At 45.3% G+C, this 25,000-nt stretch overlaps 1 protein-coding gene across 2 annotated transcripts in view; it reads left to right on the top strand.

Annotated features, from left to right (window-relative positions):
• The window catches only part of LOC143280961 (uncharacterized), a 21,263-nt gene extending 6,968 nt beyond the window's left edge, over nucleotides 1–14,295 (top strand). Inside the window, exons 2-5 of one of the 2 annotated variants that reach the window (XR_013055081.1) lie at nucleotides 4,390–4,522; nucleotides 8,431–8,560; nucleotides 10,575–10,847; nucleotides 14,190–14,295. Coding sequence is in view for 1 of the 2 variants with exons in the window: in XM_076585786.1 (XP_076441901.1) it covers nucleotides 4,390–4,522; nucleotides 8,431–8,560; nucleotides 10,575–10,737 (426 nt within the window). In the remaining variant the exon portion in view is untranslated. Of the gene's footprint in view, nucleotides 1–4,389; nucleotides 4,523–8,430; nucleotides 8,561–10,574; nucleotides 11,432–14,189 lie in introns of those variants that run through there. The other variant, XM_076585786.1, reaches the window with a different exon arrangement.
• The last annotated feature ends 10,705 nt before the right edge of the window (nucleotides 14,296–25,000 follow it).

Genomic DNA, 25,000 nt, shown 5'->3' with positions numbered 1-25,000 from the left:
TGATTACATGTTTCTTGACAAATATAACCTTCTCTGCAAGGGAGAAAAAAAGACAAAAAAAAAAGAAGAAAAAAAATGACTGTGATTGGAACCCAGACTCTCACGGATAAGCGTCTTACACATTCTACCACCTTCCTCTTCGATATATGAGATGGAAATGGAAAACAGGGAAGTGATTAGAAGAGATAGACGGGTACAGTATTCAGGCTAATATTCAGAACATTCAGACAAACCTGTATTACTCCTCCTCTTTAGAAACTGCACTGGTTGCCCATCACTCATAGAAGACGTCACAAAATAGCTACCATGAACCACACTGAAACCCACATACCTTTGTGTGACTTACTTTTCGAACCATGAAACTCCTGCTAGGGCTTTAAACTCGCCTGTTGATTCCAGAGTGCCAACGTTTCCTCGAAGAAACAAGAAAATCACAAGACAACCCGCCCCCCGAAAAAAATAAGGAAAACGGAAAGATTTTGGGATTGGAAGTCCCACCCTACACACACGCTCACCCGCACACACAGAGGCACGCGCGCGCGCGCGCGCGCGCACACACACACACACACACACACACACACACACACAATCATAGACTGAAGACTGGTGCACCATGGTGATAGCCAACGTAGAGAAAAGCGCCGGGGGTGGGGTTGGGGGTTGGGGGGAGGATAAAAGGGGTGGGGGGGGGGGAGGATTCAGATGGAGCTCGGGTAACTTTCTAAACAAACTCATCGGATTTGAAACCCCTTCGCGTCTGATTGGAACAGAATTTCTAAGCTGTGGAAAATGTTGGAATATTTTTAAAAATCGTATTACTTCCACCACGAAGATGAGATTTAAATCTCTCTCTCTCTCTCTCTCTCTCTCTCTCTCTCTCTCTCTCTCTCTCTGTCTCTCTCTCTCTCTGTCTCTGTCTGTCTGTCTGTCTGTCTGTCTCTCTGCGAGTTTCTCTCTGTGCGAGTCTGTATGTGTGTGTGTGTGCATGTGCGTGTGCGTGTGTGCGTAGTTGTATGTATGTGTGCATGCGTGTGTGTATGTGAGTGTGTGTGTGTGTGTACACGTGTGTGTGTGTGTGTGTGTACGCACGCGCGCGTGTGTGAGTGTAAGTGCGTGTGTGTGTATGTGTGTGTGTGTGTGTGTGTGTGCGTGCGTGTGTGTGTGTGTGCGCGCGCGCGCGCGTGTGTGTGTGTGTGTGTGTGTGCGTGTGTGTGTGTGCGTTTGTGTGTGTGTGCGTGTGTGTGTGTCTGCGTGTGTGCGTGACTGAAGCATGAATGAAAATAAGTCAGGAAAAAAAAAAGTGACAGGTGCCCAAAGACAGTTCTTGGTGTTCCAACCCGGGTGGGCGGTCTGTTGTGCAGGTGCCGTGACTCTAGGTTTGTACTGCTCTTAAAGCTCGGTATCTGTGAACGTGGATAGGCTGGCGCTCTCTCTCTCTCTCTCTCTCTCTCTCTCTCTCTCTCTCTCTCTCTCTCTCTCTCTCTCCTTCTCCCCTCTCTCTCTCTTCATCCCCCCCTCTCTCTCTTGTCCCTTTTGTTATTTATTGATAGCGTTACTGTATTGTACATAAATATCTATGCTTATGTTTGTACGTGCGTATGTAATTTTGATAATGCTGTTGTGAATTTGACCCTCAGTTGCTTTTATAATTATTATATTTGCCGAGAGGGCCGGATTTTTTTTTTTTTAATAAGCGCTTTGTGCTTACTCCTTTACCGTCTCAAAATAAAATTTCGTTCGTTCATTTCGTTCTCTCTCTCTCTCTCTCTCTCTCTCTCTCTCTCTCTCTCTGTACACACACACACACACACACACACACACACACACACACACACACACACACACACACACACACAGTGATAAGAAACTCTTTGGAGAGCTGGACAGTACAAGGTCTTCAGAGAAGAAGCCCCCCCATCAGTCAAGTGTTTCGGCCCTTAACTCCTTACACTCTAAGGGGTCTGGGCCGCACCCAGGTCATGACTCTTGGATGCCCTTGTATTGCCGCCTTTTTCCCCCCTGGTCCTCAGCAGGTTCGAACCCACGCCTCCATGGTGGTCGCCACTTCAGGACTGTCACTCTTCTGGTAGACGTTCAAATCGCTGAGCCACTGTTCGCCTAGTTTGAGAAGGAAAATCTAATCCTTGGTAAGTATACTTTCATTCCTCCTCGACCAGATCCAGCTGGAACGCTTTTCTGCTGCTTCTGCCATTGCCTTGAGAGCCCGTGTCCTCTTTCTGCCAGACATCGACAGGTGTTTCATGAGGCTGTAGACAGATGCGCTCACAAACCCTCTTGCACCAATCTCTGTGGCGAGGACTTCGGCTTGGAAGCCAGATTCTCTCAGGCTGCTGGCTAGACTGACATACTTCTCGGTCTTGTAGATGTGGGCTTCCTCCATTCTGCTTTCGTGTGGCACAGTGAGCTCAATCAGATTCGCTTGTTTCGTTGCCTTGGAGTGGAGTACTACGCCAGGTCTCATGCCGCTCTTGCTGACGATTTCCGGGTGTTTCTTCCCCTCTGGTAGGTCAGCTGTTCATTCCCAATCTTCTGCACCATCCAGCAGCCCACGTTTCCATGCTTTGGATGTGTGACAGCTGTTCCTGGCCAGACTATTGCCTTCTGCAGAGAGGAACTCTACTGGAACTTCTCTCTCTCTCTCTCTCTCTCTCTCTCTCTCTCTCTCTCTCTCTCTCTCTCTCTCTCTTATTGAGAAATCTCTATCAAAGAGGGGAGGCAAGCTTTACACATGTTTTGTTGACCTGAGAAAAGCATTTGACTCTGTGCAACGTCAGTCTTTATTTAATATTTTGATTAAGAATTGTATAAATGAAAAATTCATGAATGCTATCATTGCTATATAAAAATGTGTTCCGTCTTGTGTACGTATTGAAGATAAGTTAACAGCCCAAGGCAGGGACGTATGTTAATTGTTTTCGTTGTTTCTCAACGAAATTGCATTAGCAATTGAAAACAATGGTAATCATGGAATTCAAAATTTGCCGGATTTATTTAAGAGGTATATTCTTTTGTTCGCGGATGATTTTGTAATGCTATCTAACACTGCAATTGGTCTGCAAGATCAAATAAATATTCTGAATCATGTATGTAAAACACTCTTCTTGAGTGTAAATACTGACAAGACTAAAGTGATGGTTTTTCGAAAATGTGGCTTTTGGGGAAGAAATGATAAATGGAATCTCTCTGGAAGTAGCGAATGAATATAATTATCTAGGGTTTGTTTTTATGATAAAAAATGAGTATAAACAGAGGAGTGGAGACCTTAGCAGTAAAAGGCAAACATGCATGTGTTGACTGTATAAGATATATAACGAAGCTGAATATTTCCAAAGAATGTTTTTTTCAGAATATTTGATGCTCAGGTACAATCCATTCTTTTGTACGCTTCTGAGACGTGGGGTCTCAACAGACTTGATAATATCGAGAAGGTTCATTCCTTTGCATGTAAACGTTTTTTGAACATACCACTTAGAGTACCAAACAAGTTTGCATACGGAGAATTAGGACGTTATCCACTGTATATAAACAGTGCTATGAGGTTTATCAGGTACTGGTTAAGGTTGTTGAATATGAATGTGCACCGATTACCCAGACAGGCATATTTGATGTTGTTTAACCTGGACGAAAGGGGAAAAAATGTTGGGTGTCTTTCGTCAAAAATACTTTATTTAGACTTGGATTTGGGTATGTCTGGTTGCAACAGGGCGTTGGTTGTGAGCAAACTTTTTTGTCATTATTTAAGCAGAGAATGACAGATATATTTATGCAAGAGTGGGGCGAGTCAGTAATGTCTAAAGATATATATAATAACTTCAGACTGTTCAAAACTGGTTTTGAATGTGAGCAATATTTTTACTTTGTGGATAAAAAATGTTTTGGGGACTGCTTGATAAAATTACGGCTTGGTTTGTTCCCAATAAAAGGATCATTTTTCAGGAGAACATTCAAATGTAATTCAAATTACGCATGTAAACGTTGTAACGTGGTCTAAGATGAAAATCATTTTATAAACAGTTGTGCCCTATACAGTAACCTAAGGCAAAAACATCTGAACACTGAAGGTCAATCATATGTTCACTTGCTGAAGAATGGTTCTATTTATAGTATACGTAAACCCTGTGTGAAGATACGACAGGAATTCGTTGACAGCAATGAAGAAATTTAGAATTAAATTACAATGCACAAGAGGGACTTTTGTTCTACAGGTTTAAGTTAGTATGTATTTTACATTGAGTTGTCGCTACGTGATCACCATATTGTGTACTTTTGACCTCTTTCTAGGGACCGGAGGCCTGGAGATTAAAGTTTTTGTTCTTGTTATATATACATATATATCATATCGTCACCTGTCTGTCTATCTGACCACAGGCGTCAGGTGTGGGAGTTCTGGACGAGTGTCTGAAGGCCTATGATGAGGTGAAGATGGGTCACCGCTGGCTGTACGTCATCTACAGACTGTCTGAGGACCTCAAGATCTGTGTGGAGGAGAAGGGGGGACATGGTGAGTGTGTGGGGGCGTGGGGGCTGGGATGGGGTGGGGAGTGGGAGGGGGTGGGGAGGGCGTGGGGGGTGGGGAGAGAGCTGGCAGCAAAAACTATATCGAAAGCGTTTGAAAACAACAACATAAGAACAACAACAACAACAACAACAGGTGCAGGTTGTAATACAACACTCAGTTGTTGTTTTTTTATCATCGCCTTGTATCATGCTCCCATTTTCACGGGAGAAAGCAGGCAGTTGGAAATTGCCCTCTTTTAGGGTTTAATCATGCTGCTGAAAAACAAAACAGCAAAACAAAACAAAAACAAACAAACAACAACAACAACAACAACCCCCCCCCCCCCCGAACCCCCCCCCCCCCCCCCACAAAAAAACAGGGGGAGGGAGGGGGAGTTCTACCTGGGCTAGACTTTATCCCCCTCCCCATACAAACCCGCACCTCTGCATCACAGCCCAACAGAAACAAACATGGGACAATTTTACTTCTAACCAGTTGAAGCAGATTTATTATTGATTTTTATTGATTTCATTGTCGGGCGCTTCCACATTTTTGACGCGAGCGGTCTTCGTAGTCAGACATCTGACGGGGAAAGCCCAGCTGCTGTAGCAGCACGTGCTCGCCACGCGCCTGTGACCTTGAAATTTATTTATATCTCCGGTCATCTGAACCCTTTCAGTGCGCCAGGTGCTTGCTGCACACAGGACTCGTGTTTATTGATCGTTCTCATGTTGAATTCAGACGGGCGCAATAGCCGAGTGGTTAAAGCGTTGGACTGTCAATCTGAGGGTCCCGGGTTTGAATCACGGTGACGGCGCCTGGTGGATAAAGGGTGGAGATTTTTACGATCTCCCAGGTCAACATATGTGCAGACCTGCTAGTGCCTGAACCCCCTTCGTGTGTATATGCAAGCAGAAGATCAAATACGCACGTTAAAGATCCTGTAATCCATGTCAGCGTTCGGTGGGTTATGGAAACAAGAACATACCCAGCATGCACACCCCCGAAAACGGAGTATGGCTGCCTACATGGCGGGGTAAAAACGGTCATACACGTAAAAGTTTTGAATGATGAGATGTCTGTCTTAACGATTCTGCCACCTCTCCATTAAAATATATTAAATGTGGACAATGCTGACAACTTATCACAACCCGAAAGTGTTTCGATAGCGTTGTTTGTGCATTATTATAATGACTAGCCACTGACCACTGTCTAACTGTTCAGATTTTGTTGTCAGATTTTTTGTGTGACGGTCATGTAGTGTCAAGATTTCTTGATAGGATCAGGCCCATATTTTGTAGCAAGTAGTGTCTTTTTGAGGGGGTAGAACAGGGAGAAGTAGGCGGTTTGTGCGGGAGGATGGAAGTAGGGTAGTTACGGTACGGTTTACCTTGGGAGCGTGGATAAGGAGAGGGGCTATTGGAGGGGTGGTGGGTGGGGGTCATTGGGGTGTAGAGTAGGACAGAGGGGGTTGGGGGGAGGAGATGTTACTGGGGGAGGGGGGGAGTGTAGAGTAGGAAATGGGTTAATATCGGGGGCAGGGTAGGACAGACTGTTCTGTGTGGGTAGAGTGAGACAGGGGAGGAGGAACTGGTTGGGTTGCAGGGGATGGGGCAGGATACAGGAGCCAGCTGCATTGCTCGGACGGAAGAGCCTTAGTATGGTCGTAACCCGCTACTAACTGTGTGTAGTATGGAACTGACCAATGGCGTAGTTCGGCCAACGTAGGCATTTAGTGAGGTGTAACTGTCAAAAAGTTAGAACCAAGGTTAGAATGCAACTGGCACCTGCAGGTCCTTGGCAGAGCGTTGGTGAGGGAGGGGTTGGGAGAGGGGGGGGCGTGGGGGGCGGGGAGGGGGGTCCTGGGGTGAGGCACTGCTGGGCAGACAGAGGCCCCTCCTGTCTCTAGAGGTAGAGGTTTTTGTCATGATGGCGGTTCTGTAGCTTCTTCTTCTTCTTCTTCTGCGTTCACTCGTATGCACACGAGTGGGCTTTTACGTGTATGACCGTTTTTACCCCGCCATGTAGGCAGCCATACTCCGTTTTCGGGGGTGTGCATGCTGGGTATGTTCTTGTTTCCATAACCCACCGAACGCTGACATGGATTACAGGATCTTTAACGTGCGTATTTGATCTTCTGCTTGCATATACACACGAAGGGGGTTCAGGCACTAGCAGGTCAGCACATATGTTGACCTGGGAGATCGTAAAAATCTCCACCCTTTACCCACCAGGCGCTATCACCGTGATTCGAACCCGGGACCCTCAAATTGACAGTCCAACGCTTTAACCACTCGGCTATTGCGCCCGTCGGTTCTGCAGCGAATTCCAGGTAAGTGTTGTCCTGACTATCTGGGCGACATTGTGGTTATGTGCGGAGAGTGTTTTGTCCAAGTTACATCCGGTATCCCCACTCTCTCGGTCAATATGCCTTTAGGACAGTCGGCACTGGGTTGGTCCCCGAAGGCCAACTAGCACCCCAAGGCTGCAGCACCAAGAGCCAGTGTAATCTTGCCTCCTAGTTTGAGAGTCATAGTGCTTCAGACACACACACACACACACACACACACACACACACACACACAACAAAAAACAAACAAAAACAACACCAACGAAACAGAAGGAAAAAGAAGAAGCTGAAACTACATTCGGATTGCAGTGGAGAAACCACTATTGAACATAAAGCTGTCGCTGTTGGCCCAATTGTAAGCTTAACTATGTGAAGTTATGAATGCCCTTATTACATAATTTTATGAGCCCAAATAACATTATAAATCACTATGGTGATGACAGGGATTTGGGTGACTACGTTACTGAAAACAAATCTCCTGCAATTTGTGATGGATGAGGCTGTTCATTTTCAATCAGTCAGTAGTGTAAGAATTCAGATGCAGAAGGGACAATGCGTGTATGTATGTATGTATGTATGTATGTATCCAGTGTCACAGACAAATGGGAAGCACTTTCTTTTGTATGTGTGTGTGTGTGTGTGTGTGTGTGTGTGTGTGTGTGTGTGTGAAATATAAATGCAATTGTGTATTTCATTATCACAATATTCTTGTACATATATGCATTGTGTTGTTGTCGTTGTTGCTTTTCATCTGTTTGTTTCTTCTTTTTCTTCCTCTCTCTCTCTCTCTCTCTCTCTCTCTCTCTCGCACACAGACACAGACGCTCTCTCTCTACAGCCGCGGATACAACGCTGACGACTCTTAGTCTCGCCCTTGGGGCATCGGGTGTTGGATTACTGTTGAGTGTCGCCGCTGCTCCCGTAGCTATTGGAATAGAAGTGGGAGCTGGTCTCTCTCTCTCTCTCTCTCTCTCTCTCTCTCTCTCTCTCTCTCTCCTATATTTTTTCTTCTGTTTTTTTTTTCATTGATGGCTTGATGTATTAAAAAAAAATCAGTTTTGTTGCTTATTCAATTTACCATCATGAAATAAAATCTGGACTTGACGCTCCTTATATTTGTATATTTGTATTTCTTTTTATCACGACAGATTTCTATATGTGAAATTCGGGTTGCTTTCCCCAGGGAGAGCGCGTATTTACTACAGTGCCACCCTTTTCTTTTCTTTTTTTTTTCTTTCATTTTTTTCCTGCGTGCAGTTTTATTTGCTTTTCCGATCGAAGTGGATTTTTCTACAGAATTTAGCCAGGAACATTGCTTTTGTTGCCGTGGGTTCTTTTACGTGCGCTCAGCGCACCTCGGTTTATCGTCTCATCCGAATAACTAGCGTCCAGACCACCACTCAAGGTCTAGTGGAGGGCGAGAAAATATCGGCGGCTGAGCCGTGATTCGAGCCAGTGCGCTCAGATTCTCTCGCTTAGTAGGCGGACGCGTTACCTCTAGGCCATCACTCCACTGTGATAACGAGTTGTGTTTTGTGACTTGTGTTGCCCTGCACGACAGACAAGACGTACCACGACTTTGTGGAGAAGCTGAAGGAGGCGGAGAAGAAGAAGCAGTGTCGGTACGCCATCTTTGACGTGCGCTTCATGCAGAATGATGTACCCCAAGAAAAGCTCGCCTTCTTCCTGTGGTCAGTGTGTGTATGTGTGTGTGTGTGTAGGGGGTGGAGGGTGTGTGTGTGTGTGTGGTGGGGGTGGGGTGGGCGTGGGGGGATGTGTGTGTGTAGGGGGCGGCGGGGGGGGGGGGGGGTGTATGTGTATGTCTGTGTGTGGGGGGGAGGGGATGAGGAGGGGGGGTAAGGAGTTGGTAGGTGGATGTGAGTGTGTGCGCGCGCGCGCGCGTGTGTGTGTGTGTGTGTGTGTGTGAGAGAGAGAGAGAGAGAGAGAGAGAGAGAGAGAGAGAGAGAAAGTATGTGTGTGTGTTTGAGTGTCTATAATTATAACATTATATATATATATATATATATATCTGTGTGTGCGTACAAACTTTTATATATATATATATATATATATATATATATATATATATATATATATGTGTGTGTGTGTGTGTGTGTGTGTGTGTGACGTCGTTGGCATTATAAATAGACTTTATATCACATTTAGATACGCCAATGAATAAATTTGTATGGGATACGTTGCAAGCTTTTGTATGACACAAATATGGATCCAATGGCTGCATTGCCATGCTTTCGTTGAAGACAAGAATGAGATTTTGGTCAGCACTACATAACTTCACACGACAAGAATGTGTCAAATATGCGTGATTGATACTTGACACGGGTTCAGTTTATTTTTGGAGAAGACAAAATAATAATAATAATAATAATAATAATAATAATAATAAAAGAAACTAATATCATATACCTACTAAGACTTTATTTTACTGATTTTACCAGATTTTACGTATGCAAATCAAAGACAAATGAAATAAAACCAACACCGATAATCTTTTCGAAGGAAATACAGTATGCATATAATACTGAAGAACATATCCTAAACAATAGATGACACACACCTGTTCTTACAACAAAAAAAAAAAAAAAAAAAAAAAAAAAGAAGAAGAAGAAGAAGAAGAAGAAAAAAAAAGGATTCCATATAAAAGTTGGTTACAATCCTTGTAAACAAACTTTATGTGTGCATCATATGTGCATGCTTATGTACGTACATGTATGTATGCAAAATTTAATGAAGTGGGGGATGGGGGTGGGTGGGGGGTGGGGGGTTATGAACGCTATAGAAAAGCGGGGAAGCGTGAGTGACTATGCTTATGAGCGTGCTCGCGTTAGTGAAAGTGGTTTCGGTTGTGGTTCGAATCCGCCATACTGTTTGGTTTCATTTAATGTCTACCCACATAAAATCAGTAAGCCCCACACAAGCAAACAAACAAGATAGGACCTATACCATATTCGTTCTTCCTCCTTCTTGTCATTATTATTATCATCATCATCATCATCATCATCATCATCACCATTATTATTAGTAGTAGTAGTAGTATTGTTGTTGTTATTATTATTGTTGTTGTTATAGTAGTAGTAGTAGTAGTATTGTTGTTGTTAGTAGTAGTAGTAGTAGTAGTAGCAGCAGCAGCAGCAGTATTCTTCTTCTTCTTAGTAGTAGTATTGTTGTTGTTATTATTATTATTATTATTATTGAGGAGTAGTAGTAGTATTAATGTTGTTATTATTATTATTAGTAGTAGTAGTAATAGTAGTAGTAGTAGTAATAGCAGTAGTAGTATCATTATTTGTTCTACATTTCTCTGTTGTTGTTTTTGTTTGTGTGTTGTTTGTTATGATATAAAGTATGTATGCATCTGTTGTTGTTATTAAAAAAAATGAATAAGGTTTTTTTCCCCCACAGATTAAAAGATGACAAATAAATAAACTAAAACAAAATGTTTAAAAGAAAAAACAAGAAGGGTCCCACCAACACGGGCTGTGTGTTGTGCTGTGTTGCTGTGTGCAGGTCCCCTGACAATGCCTCTGTTGTTGCTATTTATAAATAAATGAATAGGGTTTTTTCCCCCACAAATAAAAAGATGACAAATAAATAAACAAAAACAAAATGTAAAAAAACAAAAAAACAAAACAAGAAGGGTCCCACCAACACGGGCTGTGTGTTGTGCTGTGTTGCTGTGTGCAGGTCCCCTGACAACGCCTCCATCCGCCAGAAGATGATCTACGCCTCCAGCAAACAGGCCCTCCGCAACAAGATGCGCGGCATCCACGCCGAGATCCAGTGCTGTGACGACACCGACCTCGCCATGTCCAACGTGCTCGAGCGGTGCATGCGCAAGTACACGTGACGTCACTTCCGCGCTTCCGGTTTGTAGCGGTGATCGTGATCCCTGTGCAGTGAGGTGATGGACTGTTGTGCTGGGTCGGGCGGATGGTAGTCCTCATGGTGATAAGGAAGGTGTGTGTGTGTGTGTGTGTGTGTGTGTGTGTGTGTGCTTCGTTTGTGCGTCCGTGCGTGCTTCTGCTTGTGTGTGTGCGTGTGTGTGCGCGCGCGTTTGATGTATGACTAGTGACCGGCTTCGGCAGCGGTGTATGTAGATGTTGCATGGACACCATGGAAGTGGAACTAGCGTGCGGCCCGAGACTTAGAGAGAAAAACCCCGTGCCAAGCCAGTGATGAACGTACTGCTCTAGAAACCATGACCATAGATCCTAGGATGTACTGCTAGTTTTGGATGTTGACCTGCTTGTAGCGTGCTGGAATTCCACCGCTGGTATTAATGTGTTCATTTATTCTTTTTTTTTGGTTTTGTTTTGATCCCTTGTGAGAGACACCAGACTGAGGCAGTGTGAATGTGTGGACAACCTGGCGGGAGAACATGTTCTCGGGGAGACTTCCACCGAAACTGCTTGTCTGTGATTGGCGAAACTTCTGTCGTTTATTGTGCTTCAGAATTTTGGGACATTTTGTTTTCCATGATGATGAATGTTGCGTGGGGTGGTGTTGCTGCTGGTGAAGGGGGTTTGGGGGGGAGGGTAAGGAGGGGGGGGGGGGGGAGGGCGGTCTATTTCAGTTTGGGACTGCTTGACAAGCTTGCACTCTCATGATATATCCGAGCGTCAACCGGGCTGAGAGATACAGGCACCTGCAGTGTTGGTCAGTAAATGGGAGCAACACAGCCAAAGCCACATCGCTGAAGTAGCTGAACCCTCGACTGTGTGGTCTCTGTCTTCCCAGTGCACACTCAGCTCTGGGTAGGAGCCGGCCTCGGGATAGAAAACCAAGCAACAGCTGCTTCTGATGGGGCGCGAACCAGCGTCCTCCCAGACATCAGTGTCCGTGACGCTAACCACTTCGCCACGGCAGCTGGTTGGACGCTCGTCTCTGCTAAAGAGGAGCAGACAACGGTTGCTGTGACGAATGTGTGTGTCCACCGTATTTTCATGTTCAGTGATGCGAGACCACCACCACCCCCCCCCCCCCCCCCCTCCCCCCCCTCCCCCCTCCATCCGTACTGATTCCAGCCACAGCTGCCGTGGGGTTTCTGTGTAAACTCCAGAGTCGGTCGGATTATGATCGTATCGGCATACACCATACTTCAAAGTAAAGATTGGCCTTAATGGTTGTAAATACAATACATGTTATGCAGGTGTGTTGAGTGTATGTATATGTGTGTGTACGTGCGTGTATATGCATGTGTGTGCGCATGCGTGTACGCGTGTGTGTGTGTGTTTGTGACGTACGTGCGTGGTGTGTTTGCGTATGGATTGTCCTTTTATTGTAGATTTTGCGTGCTATGGAAACCCCCTTTCGCTCTATTTGTTGTCAATATTCCTGTTGTCGTCGTTAGCCTTTGCTGCATACGTCAGATTTCGTGATGATTAATGTGGATTTCTCCCTGACCTTCAACAGGTAGATCTATTCCTCAGCATGGTATCTGCTTCCGTTTCCTGTATGCTTTGTTCGTCCCCTCTTCTTGAATACTACGTACATCCAGTAGGAAGGTGGCAGAATGGTCCAGACGCTTATCTACCAATACAGTGTCCGTGTGGGTCTGGGTTTGAATCCAAGTCTCTTCCTTTCTCCCAAGTTTGACGGGAAAATCAATCAAACTGAGCTTCTGGTCATTCGGATGAGACGATAAACTGATGTTTCGTGTGCGGCACGCACTTGGCGCACTGAAAAAGAACCGGTGGCAACGTAAGCGTTGTCCTCTGGCAAACTCTGAAGAAGAAATCCAGACTGACAGGAACACAGATGGCTATCCGTACACCCAAGACCTGACTTGCGCGTTGGGTTATGCTGCCCAGTAGATGTGGTGTAGCCTACATGGATTTGTCCGAACGCATTGACGCTTTCTTGAGAAACTGATTCAGAGGTCTACATCCCCTCTTCCTGTACGCTTTGTCCATTCCTTTCTTCCTTTGTCCACCCTCTCTTCCTTTGGTTTAAGCAGTATTTTGTTTGCAACATGTCACAATACAACACAGATATCGATGATCAGGACAACAAGAAAATCTTATCTTCCTTTGTCCACCCTTTCTTCTTTTGTCCACCCTCTCTTCCCTTGTCCACCCCCTCTTCTTTTGTCCACCCTCTTTTCATTAGTCCATCCTCTCTTCCCGAACGTTTTGTCCATACTCCCTTCATTTTCCATCCCTTCTTCCTTTGTCTATCATATCTTCCTTTGTCCATCCCCTCTTCCATTGTCCATCCCCTCTTCGTTTGTCCATCCCCTCTTCCTGAACACTTTGTCTATACTCCCTTCCTTTTCTATCCCCTCTTTGTCATCCCTCTCTTCCTTTGTCCACCTATCTTCCTTTGACCATCCCCTCTTCCTGAACACTTTGTCCATCCTCTCTTCCTTTTCCATCCCTTCTTCCTTTGTCCACCCTCTCTTCCTTTGTCCACCTATCTTCCTTTGACCATCCCCTCTTCCTGAACACTTTGTCCATCCTCTCTTCCTTTTCCATCCCTTCTTCCTTTGTCCACCCTCTCTTCCCCTGTCCATCCTCTCTTCCTGAACGTTTTGTCCACCCTCTCTTTCTTCCTTTGTCCACCAACTCTTCTTTTGTCCATCCCCTCTTCCCCTGTGCGCTACGTGTTCGTCAGCTGGCACGGAACTGTGACTAACAGGTTTCACTCTGAAACAGCACAGTCAGCTGATAAACTTGACTGAAGAGAGGACAGACACCGACACGTAGACATGAACAGCAGACAGACAGACAGACAGACAGACAGAGACTTCAGGATCACTTCGCCATCGGTTGCTATCACCCAGACTGGCTACAGGTTCACGTTGTTCATTTGTGGTTATTGATGACCTTGAAGAGTAGAGGAGGTGGGGAGGGTGTGTGTGGGGGTGGGGGGGGGGGGGGGGGCGGGGGCAATTATGATTATTAATTTTGTGAAAGAAAGACTCGTGCTGTGATCATGAACTGGTGGCCTTGATTATCTTCTCTTGGTGTCGGCCCAGCTGTGTGGACTCTTTGTTTCCTCCTTTTTATTCTTTTTTTTTTTTCATATATAATTTTCTTTCTTTTTTGGATTTTTGTTTTGTTGTTTCTTTTAGTTATATTTTTAAGAGATGGTAGGGATTATGGGTCCATTGGATTTTTTTTTTCTCTTTTTTTTTTTTTTTTTTTTTTTTTTATTTTTGATTACCCAAACTTTCAGATGTGGAAAAAAATGAAACAAGGTTATGTCATTAAGAGATGGAGGAGTCTGGTTAAAATATCATAGGAAATCTATACTCCTCTCTCTCTCTCTCTCTCTCTCCACTTTATTTTGAACAAACAGAGTCTACTGTCCTGTCTGCTGTGTCCATGGTGTCCGTGTTACGAAGAAGAGACATGAAGTGCTCCGAGATCTGACTTGACTGAAATAAACCAGAGACCACCATGAACTGCATTGTGTGTGTGTGTGTGTGTGTGTGTGTGTGTGTGTGTGTGTGTGTGTGTGTGCGTGCGCACGCGTGTTTGTGTGCGTGCGTGTGTATCTGTGAGTTGTTGTTGTGTTTGTGTATTTCTTTCTTCAGCTTAACGTCTTTTCTAAATATCGTAACGTCTTTTCATTGTTCGTAGACCAGAATAAAGAATGAAAAAAGCTATATGGTGGAAAGCAAAATATCACAACAGCTGCTGCAGGCAATACCTGAGAGATCCAGTCTGTTGGAAAAGTGCTGCCGAAAAATCTAAACAAGAACAGGTGGAGGTAGAGTAATCAAACAGGTTTGCTTTCTCTGTCTAAGCATTTCTGTTTACTGATGATTTCTTTGTCAGTCACTTGGCACACATGCTCACAAACAAATCAGTGTGATTCCTCCCCCTCCTCCTGGTCATGTTTAGATTCTTTGTCAACACACACACACACACACACACACACACACACACACACACACACAACCGCACCCACACACATCCACCCCCCACCCCACCTCACACAGTGTTTGTTTTAATCGATGCCGTGGCGCCATCATATGATCAATTTCGTTTCGTTGGAGGTTTTGAGATGGAGCGAAAATGATGAAGCATTACATCGTGTGGATTTGAACATGATATCATGTGTGTGTGTGTGTGTGTGTGTGTGTGTGTGTGTGTGTGTACGCACGCATGCACGCACGCACGACTGAATGATGCTATCCTTCACTGACACGCACAGTTTCAGTTTCAATAAGGCGTCAAAGCGAGCGGACTGATCCGTAAATACTGCACCACATGTGCTTAAAAAACTTTTAAAAAAATAAAATAATATAAAAAAAGAAAGAAAGCAGATGCTTGACCAACACGTGAACCCAATGTGCTGGTCAGGTCACAAATCCAAACGGTGTAACTTTTCATCGTTTTCGCTCAATCTCAAAACCTCTCGCTAAGCGAAATCGACATGGCTCGACTGAAAGTAACCCTGTTCACTGTGTGTGTATGTGTGTGTGTGTGTGAGGCAGACAGACAGACAGACAGCGGACAGAGAAAGAGAGAGAGAGAGAGAGAGAGAGACAGACAGACAGACAGACAGACAGACACTCTTCTTCTTCTCCTCCTCCTCCTCCTCCTTCTTCTTCGCCTGCGTTCGTGGACTGCAACTCCCATGTTCACTAGTATGTACTTGTGGGATTTTTCGTGTATGACCGTTTGTACCCCGCCATGGAGGCAGCCATAGGAGGAGTGGGGCGAGCGGACTGGTAGAGCCGGGCGAGCAGGTGTGGAAAGGGGGGAGGTGAGGGGAAGCAGGTGGGTGTGTGTGGGTGTGGGGGGGGGGAGGTGCTGTCGGAGAAAGAGGTGAGGCGTGTCTTCCGTCAGATCAACCCAAGGTGGTGTCGGTGGTCCTGGTGAACTGCCTTCTGTGGTGCTGAGGCACTGCCACCACTTCGTGGCCGCTGAACCATTACCACCACTCCCTGGCTGCTGAAACATTACCACCACTCCCTGGCCGCTGAAACATTACCACCACTCCCTGGCCGCTGAAACATTACCACCACTCCCTGGCCACTGAAACATTACCACCACTCCCTGGCTGAAACATTACCACCACTCCCTGGCCACTGAAACATTACCACCACTCCCTGGCCACTGAAACATTACCACCACTCCCTGGCTGCTGAAACATTACCACCACTCCCTGGTTGAAACATTACCACCACTCCCTGGTCACTGAAACATTACCACCACTCCCTGGCCACTGAAACATTACCACCACTCCCTGGCTGTTGAAACATTACCACCACTCCCTGGTCACTGAAACATTACCACCACTCCCTGGCCACTGAAACATTACCACCACTCCCTGACACCACTCCCTGCTCGCTGAAACATTACCACCACTCCCTGGCCACTGAACCATTACCACCACTCCCTGCCGCTGAAATATTACCACCACTCCCTGCCGCTGAACCATTACGATCACTCCCTGGCTGCTGAAACATTACCACCACTCCCTGGCTGCTGAAACATTACCACCACTCCCTGCCGCTGAAACATTACCACCACTCCCTGGTCACTGAAACATTACCACCACTCCCTGGTCACTGAAACATTACCACCACTCCCTGGCTGAAACATTACCACCACTCCCTGGCCACTGAAACATTACCACCACTCCCTGACACCACTCCCTGGCCACTGAAACATTACCACCACTCCCTGGCCGCTGAAACATTACCACCACTCCGTGGCCACTGAAACATTACCACCACTCCCTGGCCACTGAACCATTACCACCACTCCCTGGCCACTGAAACATTACCACCACTCCCTGACACCACTCCGTGGCCACTGAACCATTACCACCACTTCCTGGTCACTGAAACGTTACCATCACTCCCTGTCCACTGAAATATTACCACCACTGAACCATTACCACCGCTCCCTGGCCACTGAACCATTACCACCACTGAACCATTACCACCACTCCCTGGCCACTGAACCATTACCACCACTGAACCATTACCACCACTCCCTGGTCACTGAAACGTTACCATCACTCCCTGTCCGCTGAAACGTTACCACCACTCCCTGGCCACTGAACCATTACCACCACTCCCTGCCGCTGAAACATTACCATCACTCCCTGTCCGCTGAACCATTAACACCACTCCCTGGCCAGTGAACCATTACCACCACTCCCTGGTCACTGAAACGTTACCACCACTCCCTGGCCACTGAAATATTACCACCACTCCCTGTCCGCTGAAACGTTACCATCACTCCCTGGTCACTGAACCATTACCACCACTGAAACATTACCACCACTCCCTGGCCACTGAAACATTACCACCACTCCCTGGCCGCTGAAACATTACCACCACTCCCTGGCCGCTGAAACATTACCACCACTCCCTGGCCACTGAAACATTACCACCACTCCCTGGCCACTGAAACATTACCACCACTCCCTGGCCACTGAACCATTACCACCACTCCCTGGCCTCTGAAACATTACCATAACTCCCTGGCCACTGAACCATTACCACCACTCCCTGGCCTCTGAAACATTACCATTACTCCCTGGCCACTAAAATATTACCATCACTCCTGTCCGCTGAAACATTACCACCACTCCCTGGCCACTAAAATATTACCACCACTCCCTGACACCACTCCCTGGTCGCTGTGTTCAGGTCCTCTTCCAGCAGTTCCTGGACTCCAGGCACACCTGTCCATGTGGACATCTTCTGCCATCATCCCCGTCACCAACAAACCCTCCCACACCATTCTCATTGACTACCGCTCTATGGGCATTCATCATCATCATCATCATCATCTTCTTCTTCTTCTTCTTCTTCTTCTTCTTCTTCTTCTTCTTCTTCTTCTTCATCATCATCTTCTTCTTCGTCATACTTTTTATTCAGTCATGGGCAACGATTCCCACGTTCACACGTATACACGAGCGGGTTTTTACGAGCACGATTATTTTTTACCCCCGCCATGTAAGCAGCCATACACCGTTTCGGGGGTTCTATGGGCCTGACCTACGCCCCCCATAAGTCTGCAGATCGGAAGGTGCTGGGCAGATTGGTGAGGGGGAAGGGGAGGCGTGGAGGGAGGAGGGGGAGGGTGGCGGGGAGGGGGCGGGGGGGAGGACCCCCTTGGGTTATCCCGCAAGAAGCACGGGGGACGTCCTCATCACCATCGTCCACTCTCTGCTGCAGCACCTGGAACGGCCGGGGACCGACTCCTGACTCCTGTTCCTGGACCTTCTCTCGGCCTTCAACACCACCCAGACTCACCTCGTCATACGGAAGCTGGCGGGGATGGGTGTCAACCTCTTGATCAGTTCAGTTCAGTTCAGTTCAGTTCAATTACTCAAGGAGGCGTCACTGCGTTCGGACAAAACCACATACGCTACACCACATCTGCCAAGCAGAGATGCCTGATCAGCAGCGTAACCCCAACGCGTTTAGTCAGGCCTTGAGAGAAAAGTGCATAAAGAAATGAATGGATAAATACATAAATGAAATAAATAAACAAACGGGTATGAAAAGGATAAACAGATAGTAAAGATAAAACGAAATGCGGGGGAAAAAAAGAAAATAAAATAAATAAAGGAATAAAATAAAAAGACAATATTTGTAATAAATAAATAAACAAATAAGCAAATCGATGGAAATAAACATACACACACCCGCGCGCGCGCGCGCGCGCGCACACACACACACACACACACACACACACACACACACACTGATCATCAAATGGCTCTGCAGCTTCCTCACAGACAGGCCTCAGCGCGTGAGGGTCAGCACGACCACCTCGTCCATCTCTTCATTAGAGGTCCGCACCAACACTGGAACGCCACAGGGCTGTGTTATCTCCCCTGCACTGTTCACGCTTCACATCTTTGACTGTCCCTTCTCCACCAAGGGGGCCCTCGAGGTGAGGTTTTCTCATGACACATCACTGACTGGCCTTGTCAGGACGAGCGAGAGCTCCTACCGGAGGTATGCTGACGTGCTCGTGGGCTGGTGCGACGACAACCAACTCCTCCTGAACGTGGCCAAGACCAAGTGGAGTGATGGCCTGGAGGCAGCGCGTCCGCCTAGGAAGCGAGAGAATCTGAGCGGACTGGTTCGAATCTCGGTACAGTCGCAAATAGTTTCTCCCCCTCCACTAGACCTTGAGTGGTGGTCTGGATTCCAGTCATTCGGATGAGACGATAAACCGAGGCCCCGTGTGCAGCATGCACTTAGCTCACTTAAAAAAAACAAAAAAAAACACGACAACAAACGGGTTGTCCTTGGCAAATTTACGTAGAAAAATCCACTTCGATGGGGAAAACAAATAAAACTGCACGTAGGAAAAAATACAAAAAGATGGGTTAGGGTAAGGGTAGTGACGCGCTCTCCCCGGGGAGAGCAGCCCGAATTTCACACAGAGAAATCTGTTGTGACAAAAAAGAGAAATGCAATACAATATGACACAATGCAATGCAATACAATACAGTACAATACAATACAATACAATACAATATGACACAATACAATATGACACAATACAATACAATATGACACAATATGACAATACAATACAATACAATATAATACAATACAATACAATACAAGGAGACTGTTGTCGACTTCCCGAGTACCCCGCCCAAGTCCACCCCACTGATCATCAAGGGAGAGTACAGGTACTTGGCCTCCATCACCCACATCAGTGTTTGACCGATCGGCTGCCTCCCAGGCGCTGTTGAAGAAGGGCAGTCGGCGTCTCTGCTTCCTGAGGAGGTTGGACACGTTTGGTGTGGAGTGAGACTGCTGGAGCTGTGCAGAGTGACAGTCACGTCTATGTTGACCTTTATTCTATTTTATTTTATATTTTATTTTATTTTATTTTTATTTATTTTATTTTATTTTATTTTATTATATTTTATTTATTTTATTTTATTTTTATTTATTTTATTTTATTTTATTTTATTTTTATTTTATTTTATTTTATTTTATTTTATTTTTTTTTTTTTTATTTTATTTTTTTTTTTTTTTTTTTTTTCTCAAGGCCTGACTAAGCGCGTTGGGTTACGCTGCTGGTCAGGCATCTGCTTGGCAGATGTCGGGTAGCATATATGGATTTGTCCGAACGCAGTGACGCCTCCTTGAGCTACTGAAACTGAAACTGATACTGACCTTTGGACACCCTCTCCTTCTCTGGCGCCCTCAGTGAGCACGACAAGCCCAGGCTGTACAAGGTCAACAGGACAGCTGGCTGGCTGGTCGTCCGACCCGTCAGTGGCCTCCATGCTTACTTTGACACCTTCTTCTTCTGCGTAGGTGGGCTGCGACTCCCACGTTCACTCGGTGTATACACCAGAGGGCTTCACGTGAATGTGTTTAATAGTGGAGTGATGGCCAAGAGGTAACGCGTCCGCCTAGGAAGCGAGAGAATCCGAGCGCGCTGGTTCGAATCACGGCTCAGCTGCCGACATTTTCTCCCCCACCCCCACCCCCCACTAGACCTTGAGTGGTGGTTTGGACGCTAGTCATTCGGATGAGACGATAAACTGATGTCCCGTGTGCAGCATGCACTTAGCGCACGTAAAAGAACCCACGGCAACAAAGGGATAGTTCCTGGCAAAATTCTGTAGAAAAATCCACTTCGATAGGAAAAACAAATAAATCTGCACGCAGGAAAAAAAACAAACAAACAAAAAAAACAACAAAAAACAAAAGAGGCAAGGCCTTCAAGACTCACTTGTGACACACGCTGGATCCAGTAAAGGAATCATATGAGGGTGGGGGGAAGGGGGGGGGGTAAGAAAATCGTTAAACTGAATTGGTCTTGTATTGATAAGCTTGGTATCATAAAAACAACAACAACAACAACAAAGAAACAACAAACATCAGGCCTGCTACGGGGATTAAACCAACGATGATCTGTTCACCCGAGTGGTTTAGGCGTTGGACTTTCAATCTCAAGGTCCCGGGTTCGAATCACGGTAACGGTGCCAGGTGGGTAAAGGGTGGAGATTTTTCCGATCTCCCAGGTCAACATATATGCGGACCTGTTAGTGCCTGAACCCCCTTCGTGTGTATACGCAGTATTTGCAGAGAAAATGGCAATGTTAAACTTTCACACACACACACACACACACACACACACACACAATCGAACACCGGGTTAAAACATAGACTCACTTTGTTTACACAAGTGAGTCAAACAAGGATGGCGCTATAGTGTAGCGACGCGCTCTCCCCGGGCAGAGCAGCTCGAATTTCACATAGTGAAATCTGTTGTGATAAAAACAAAAACAAATACAAATGACCGCAGTGAACGTGTATCTACGCTGCTGATCAGGAAGATGCTTAACAGATGTGGTGTAGCGTATAATTATGGATTTGACCGAACGCAATGATGCTTCCTTGAATACCGTTACTGAACTGAAGTGTAGGACCGTTTTTTGTTTTTTGTTGTTTTTTTCCCTCTGCCATTTAGGCAGTCATACTCGGTTTTTCCGGGTGGGGGCGGGGGAGGGGGAGGGGTGCATGCCGTGTATGTTCTTACATCCATGACCGACAGGTGCCCGAGGATGGTGCAGCGTGCCCCCAGCCATGCCCAGTGTGACGTGCTGCTGGTTCTGACGCCCTCCACACCGGACTGGCTGACCAGCCTGGGGGCACACACGGACATGTTCCGGCGTTCCTTCTTTCCGACAGCTGTTTAACTGTGCGACAGGCGTGCCTCAAGTCCTGTGACCAGCAAGTCCCGTTTATATATATATATCGATATATATGTATATATAATGGCCGATGATTTATGGTTCATTAATTGGCCACAGGACAGGATTTTTATGTGTGCTTGTGTATGGGTGTACAAGTGTGTTTGTGTGTGTGTGTGTGTGTGTGTGTGTGTGTGTGTGTGTGTGTGTGTGTGTGTGAACCATGAATTGCTGCGATGGCAGTTGTGATTTTTTTTTTTTTTTTTTTTTTTTACAGTGCAATACAATGTTTTATCACACTGTTGTTTTATTGTTTGCTTTCTGATCTTACTTTTGCTGTTATCCATTTGTGTTATGCATTCATTGATTTTTTAATTTTAATTTAAAAAAAATACTTTTTCGTAATTTTTTTTTCCTATGTATACATACTACTCAACACCCCTAAGAATCATACATTAAACTTATTGCGACAATAAAGAAATGTATCTTACAGGCAAAATGGTCAAATCATATTTCCTTGACCACAAAATCAATACAAAGAAAATTCATCCGTAAAAAAAAAAGGGAGTGGGGGGGGGGGGGGGAGTGAGTAACAATGAACACATAACAAAAGATACCCCCCAAAATCAGCGATAAACAGGGCATGGGAGGAAAAAGTAGTATCATACGATTAATGTGGAAACGACATAAAGTGATCAGTCAGTAATTAGTGTGACCCCCATGGGCCTCAATAATGATAATAATGATAATAATAATGATAATAATAGTAATAATAATCATATATATGTGTGCACGTTTAGTTATTCACACCACAATATTTTACCTTACCTCATGGGGACACGTGTGAAGCGCGTGACAGTTGATACCTTTACCATACTGGCAACATTCATTTGGGCATGTGTGGATCACGTGAAATTTGATACCTTTACCATACAGGCAACATTCATTTGGGCATGTGTGGATCACGTGAAATTTGATACCTTTACCATTCAGGCAACATTCATTTGCGCGCGTGTGAATCACGTGAAATTTGATACCTTTATCATACAGGCAACATTCGTTTGGGCACGTGTGAATCACGTGAAATTTGATACCTTTACCATACAGGCACCGTTCACGTGACAGAGAACGCTCCTCTGGCAACGAAATTGCAATTAAGGTTCATCCTCATCTGCGAGAGTTGTTCTGTGCATCCGACTCAGTTGACAGTACCGCTGGCAGTGTGCATTGACACTTGCTGCAGCGATGGCATCAATACCTTGATTTAACTCTCTCCATACGAACGGCGAAAGAGACGACGTTAACAGCGTTTCACCCCAGTTACCATCATCAAAATATTGCAAGCGGAAGGCTCTTATACTGAAGAGGTGAATGTTGACAAAGAATACCACAATTCTGACGACGGAAGCTAAAGGTTGGGTCATTCAGACACCCACTGGACATCCGAGGGGTCTGTGTAGAGGAGAAGAGAGGACTGGCCGTACTGAGTGAGTTAAAACATCACTGTCAGCACGCACTTTTACCTTCGGCACTGGAATGTTGAAGTTGTGGCAATATCCACAATATTTCCCCCTCAAAACGGACGGAGTAGTGTTCACAACAAGACGTGGACGTTCACTCCGCCACTAACACAGAGGAGTGGAGGGGAAGAAATGCGGATGTCGCCGGTTTTGTCTCCAAAATTGAAAGATCGACGTTTTATATCCTGCACTTGGTCTTTTTAATTTGGATGTCTGGTGGAAACCTTTTTAATACAGACTGTGAAACCTGACATGGTTCTTGGGGGTATAAAGCTTTTTGTCAACTTTTCAAAGTATTGTCATTATGAAAGACCTTCCGATGGAGTGGTATGTTTGGTTAAAACTGAATTAATCCCTTTCGTTCGCCAGATTGTTGTCATGACTTGTGATTTTCTTCTATTTGTTATTGATTAGACTTTATTTGGTCTCGGGAAAGATGTGTTATATGTTTGCGCTTATGTGCCACCGGATGGTTCAATAACTATTCCAATACGTATATTAACAGAGATGGTTGAAAGGCTGTTTAATTGACACCGGACATGAGCAGAATGATTTATTAACACTATTTTCAGGCGATTTGAATAGCACGACAACCAGTGTATCGCAGTCAGTAACAGCTGAGCCGTAAATCAGTCTGACACACCCAGGTCGTCCGGTTAACAATGGGAGATGCTCACATCGAGCACATGGATACGGTAAATCTTTATTGAATAGCTGTACTTAAGTGATTATTGAACGGTCTGTGTCGTGGCCACGGTGAAAGGGCGCTACACATACGTTGGTAATTTGGGAAGCAGGGTGATCGATAGACCGATTACTTTTTTTAGTATCAGCAGAGCTATTTGTCATTGTATTTGATGGTTATCTGAACGTTTTCCAGTGATCTGAAACATGTCAAAAAGCTAATATCTTTTCTATGTTTCACATAGGAAAATGTATTTCATGTTAGCCGTTTTGGTGAAAACACAACAAAAGAGAAATGTGTTTGGAAGCCAGCTAATTCTGATTAAACTGGATGAAGCCGTTCAACAGGGTGACAGTGATATCAATTCAACACTGAATATGTCTGATTATTGTGTTGAAAATTAGCTGATTCCATGAAAATCGTGAAAGACAAACGAGAAATATAGGACATTGATAATTAGGAAGAAAGCAATATATTGAACATTTTGGAAACCTGTTTGGTAAAGATTAACACAGGAGAAATGCTTAAATTAGTAATGAAGATAGTAAGATGAAAATTTGCTCAATCGATCTAGATCACAAGAAGAGCTGCTAGCTAATCGAAAATTAAGACCAAAAAAAGTGGCAGGAACAGATGATGTAATGGGAAAGCTTTTGAAAAAACTTATCCACGCAAAATATTCCATTCTTTGTGAGTTTTTTTCCCAACAACGGGGTGTGTGTGTGTGTGTGTGTGTGTGTGTGTGTGCGTGCGTGCGTGCGTGCGTGCGTGCGTGTGTGTGCGTGTGTGTGTGTGTGTGTGTGTGTGTGTGTGTGTGTGTGTGTGTGTGTGTGTGTGTGTGGTTGGACTAAATCTGTCATTTTAATATTACGCAGAAAAAAGGAGGAAATATAATCACGTCCTCGGGAATTGTCGGCGTATTTCGTTATTTGACACACGCAGTAAGATTTCGACTGGCATGATCCGCCTCTATCTTCCCAATCCTTCGTTTTCGTCTTCATTTTACGTTTGGTATCAACGGCACTGCTCTCACCTGGTTCAATTCATACATCACCGACCGATTCCAGCCTGTCATTGTTGATAATTGCTGGTCTGAACCCGTTAAAATCGAACACGGAGTCCCACAGGGATCTGTTTTGGGCCATGTGCTCTTCACACTGTACACTGCTCCTCTCGCTGAAATTATCAACCGCCACAATGGCAGTCAACATTCTTATGCTGATGACACTCAACTTCAGAAAAGTGATACCCTGAAAATA

The sequence above is a fragment of the Babylonia areolata genome, chromosome 4, assembly GCF_041734735.1.
Source record: "Babylonia areolata isolate BAREFJ2019XMU chromosome 4, ASM4173473v1, whole genome shotgun sequence".
Classification (NCBI taxonomy): Eukaryota; Metazoa; Mollusca; class Gastropoda; order Neogastropoda; family Buccinidae; genus Babylonia; species Babylonia areolata.
The sequence above is the reverse complement of the archived record's forward strand: the minus strand, read 5'-3'. Positions and strand labels throughout refer to the sequence as shown.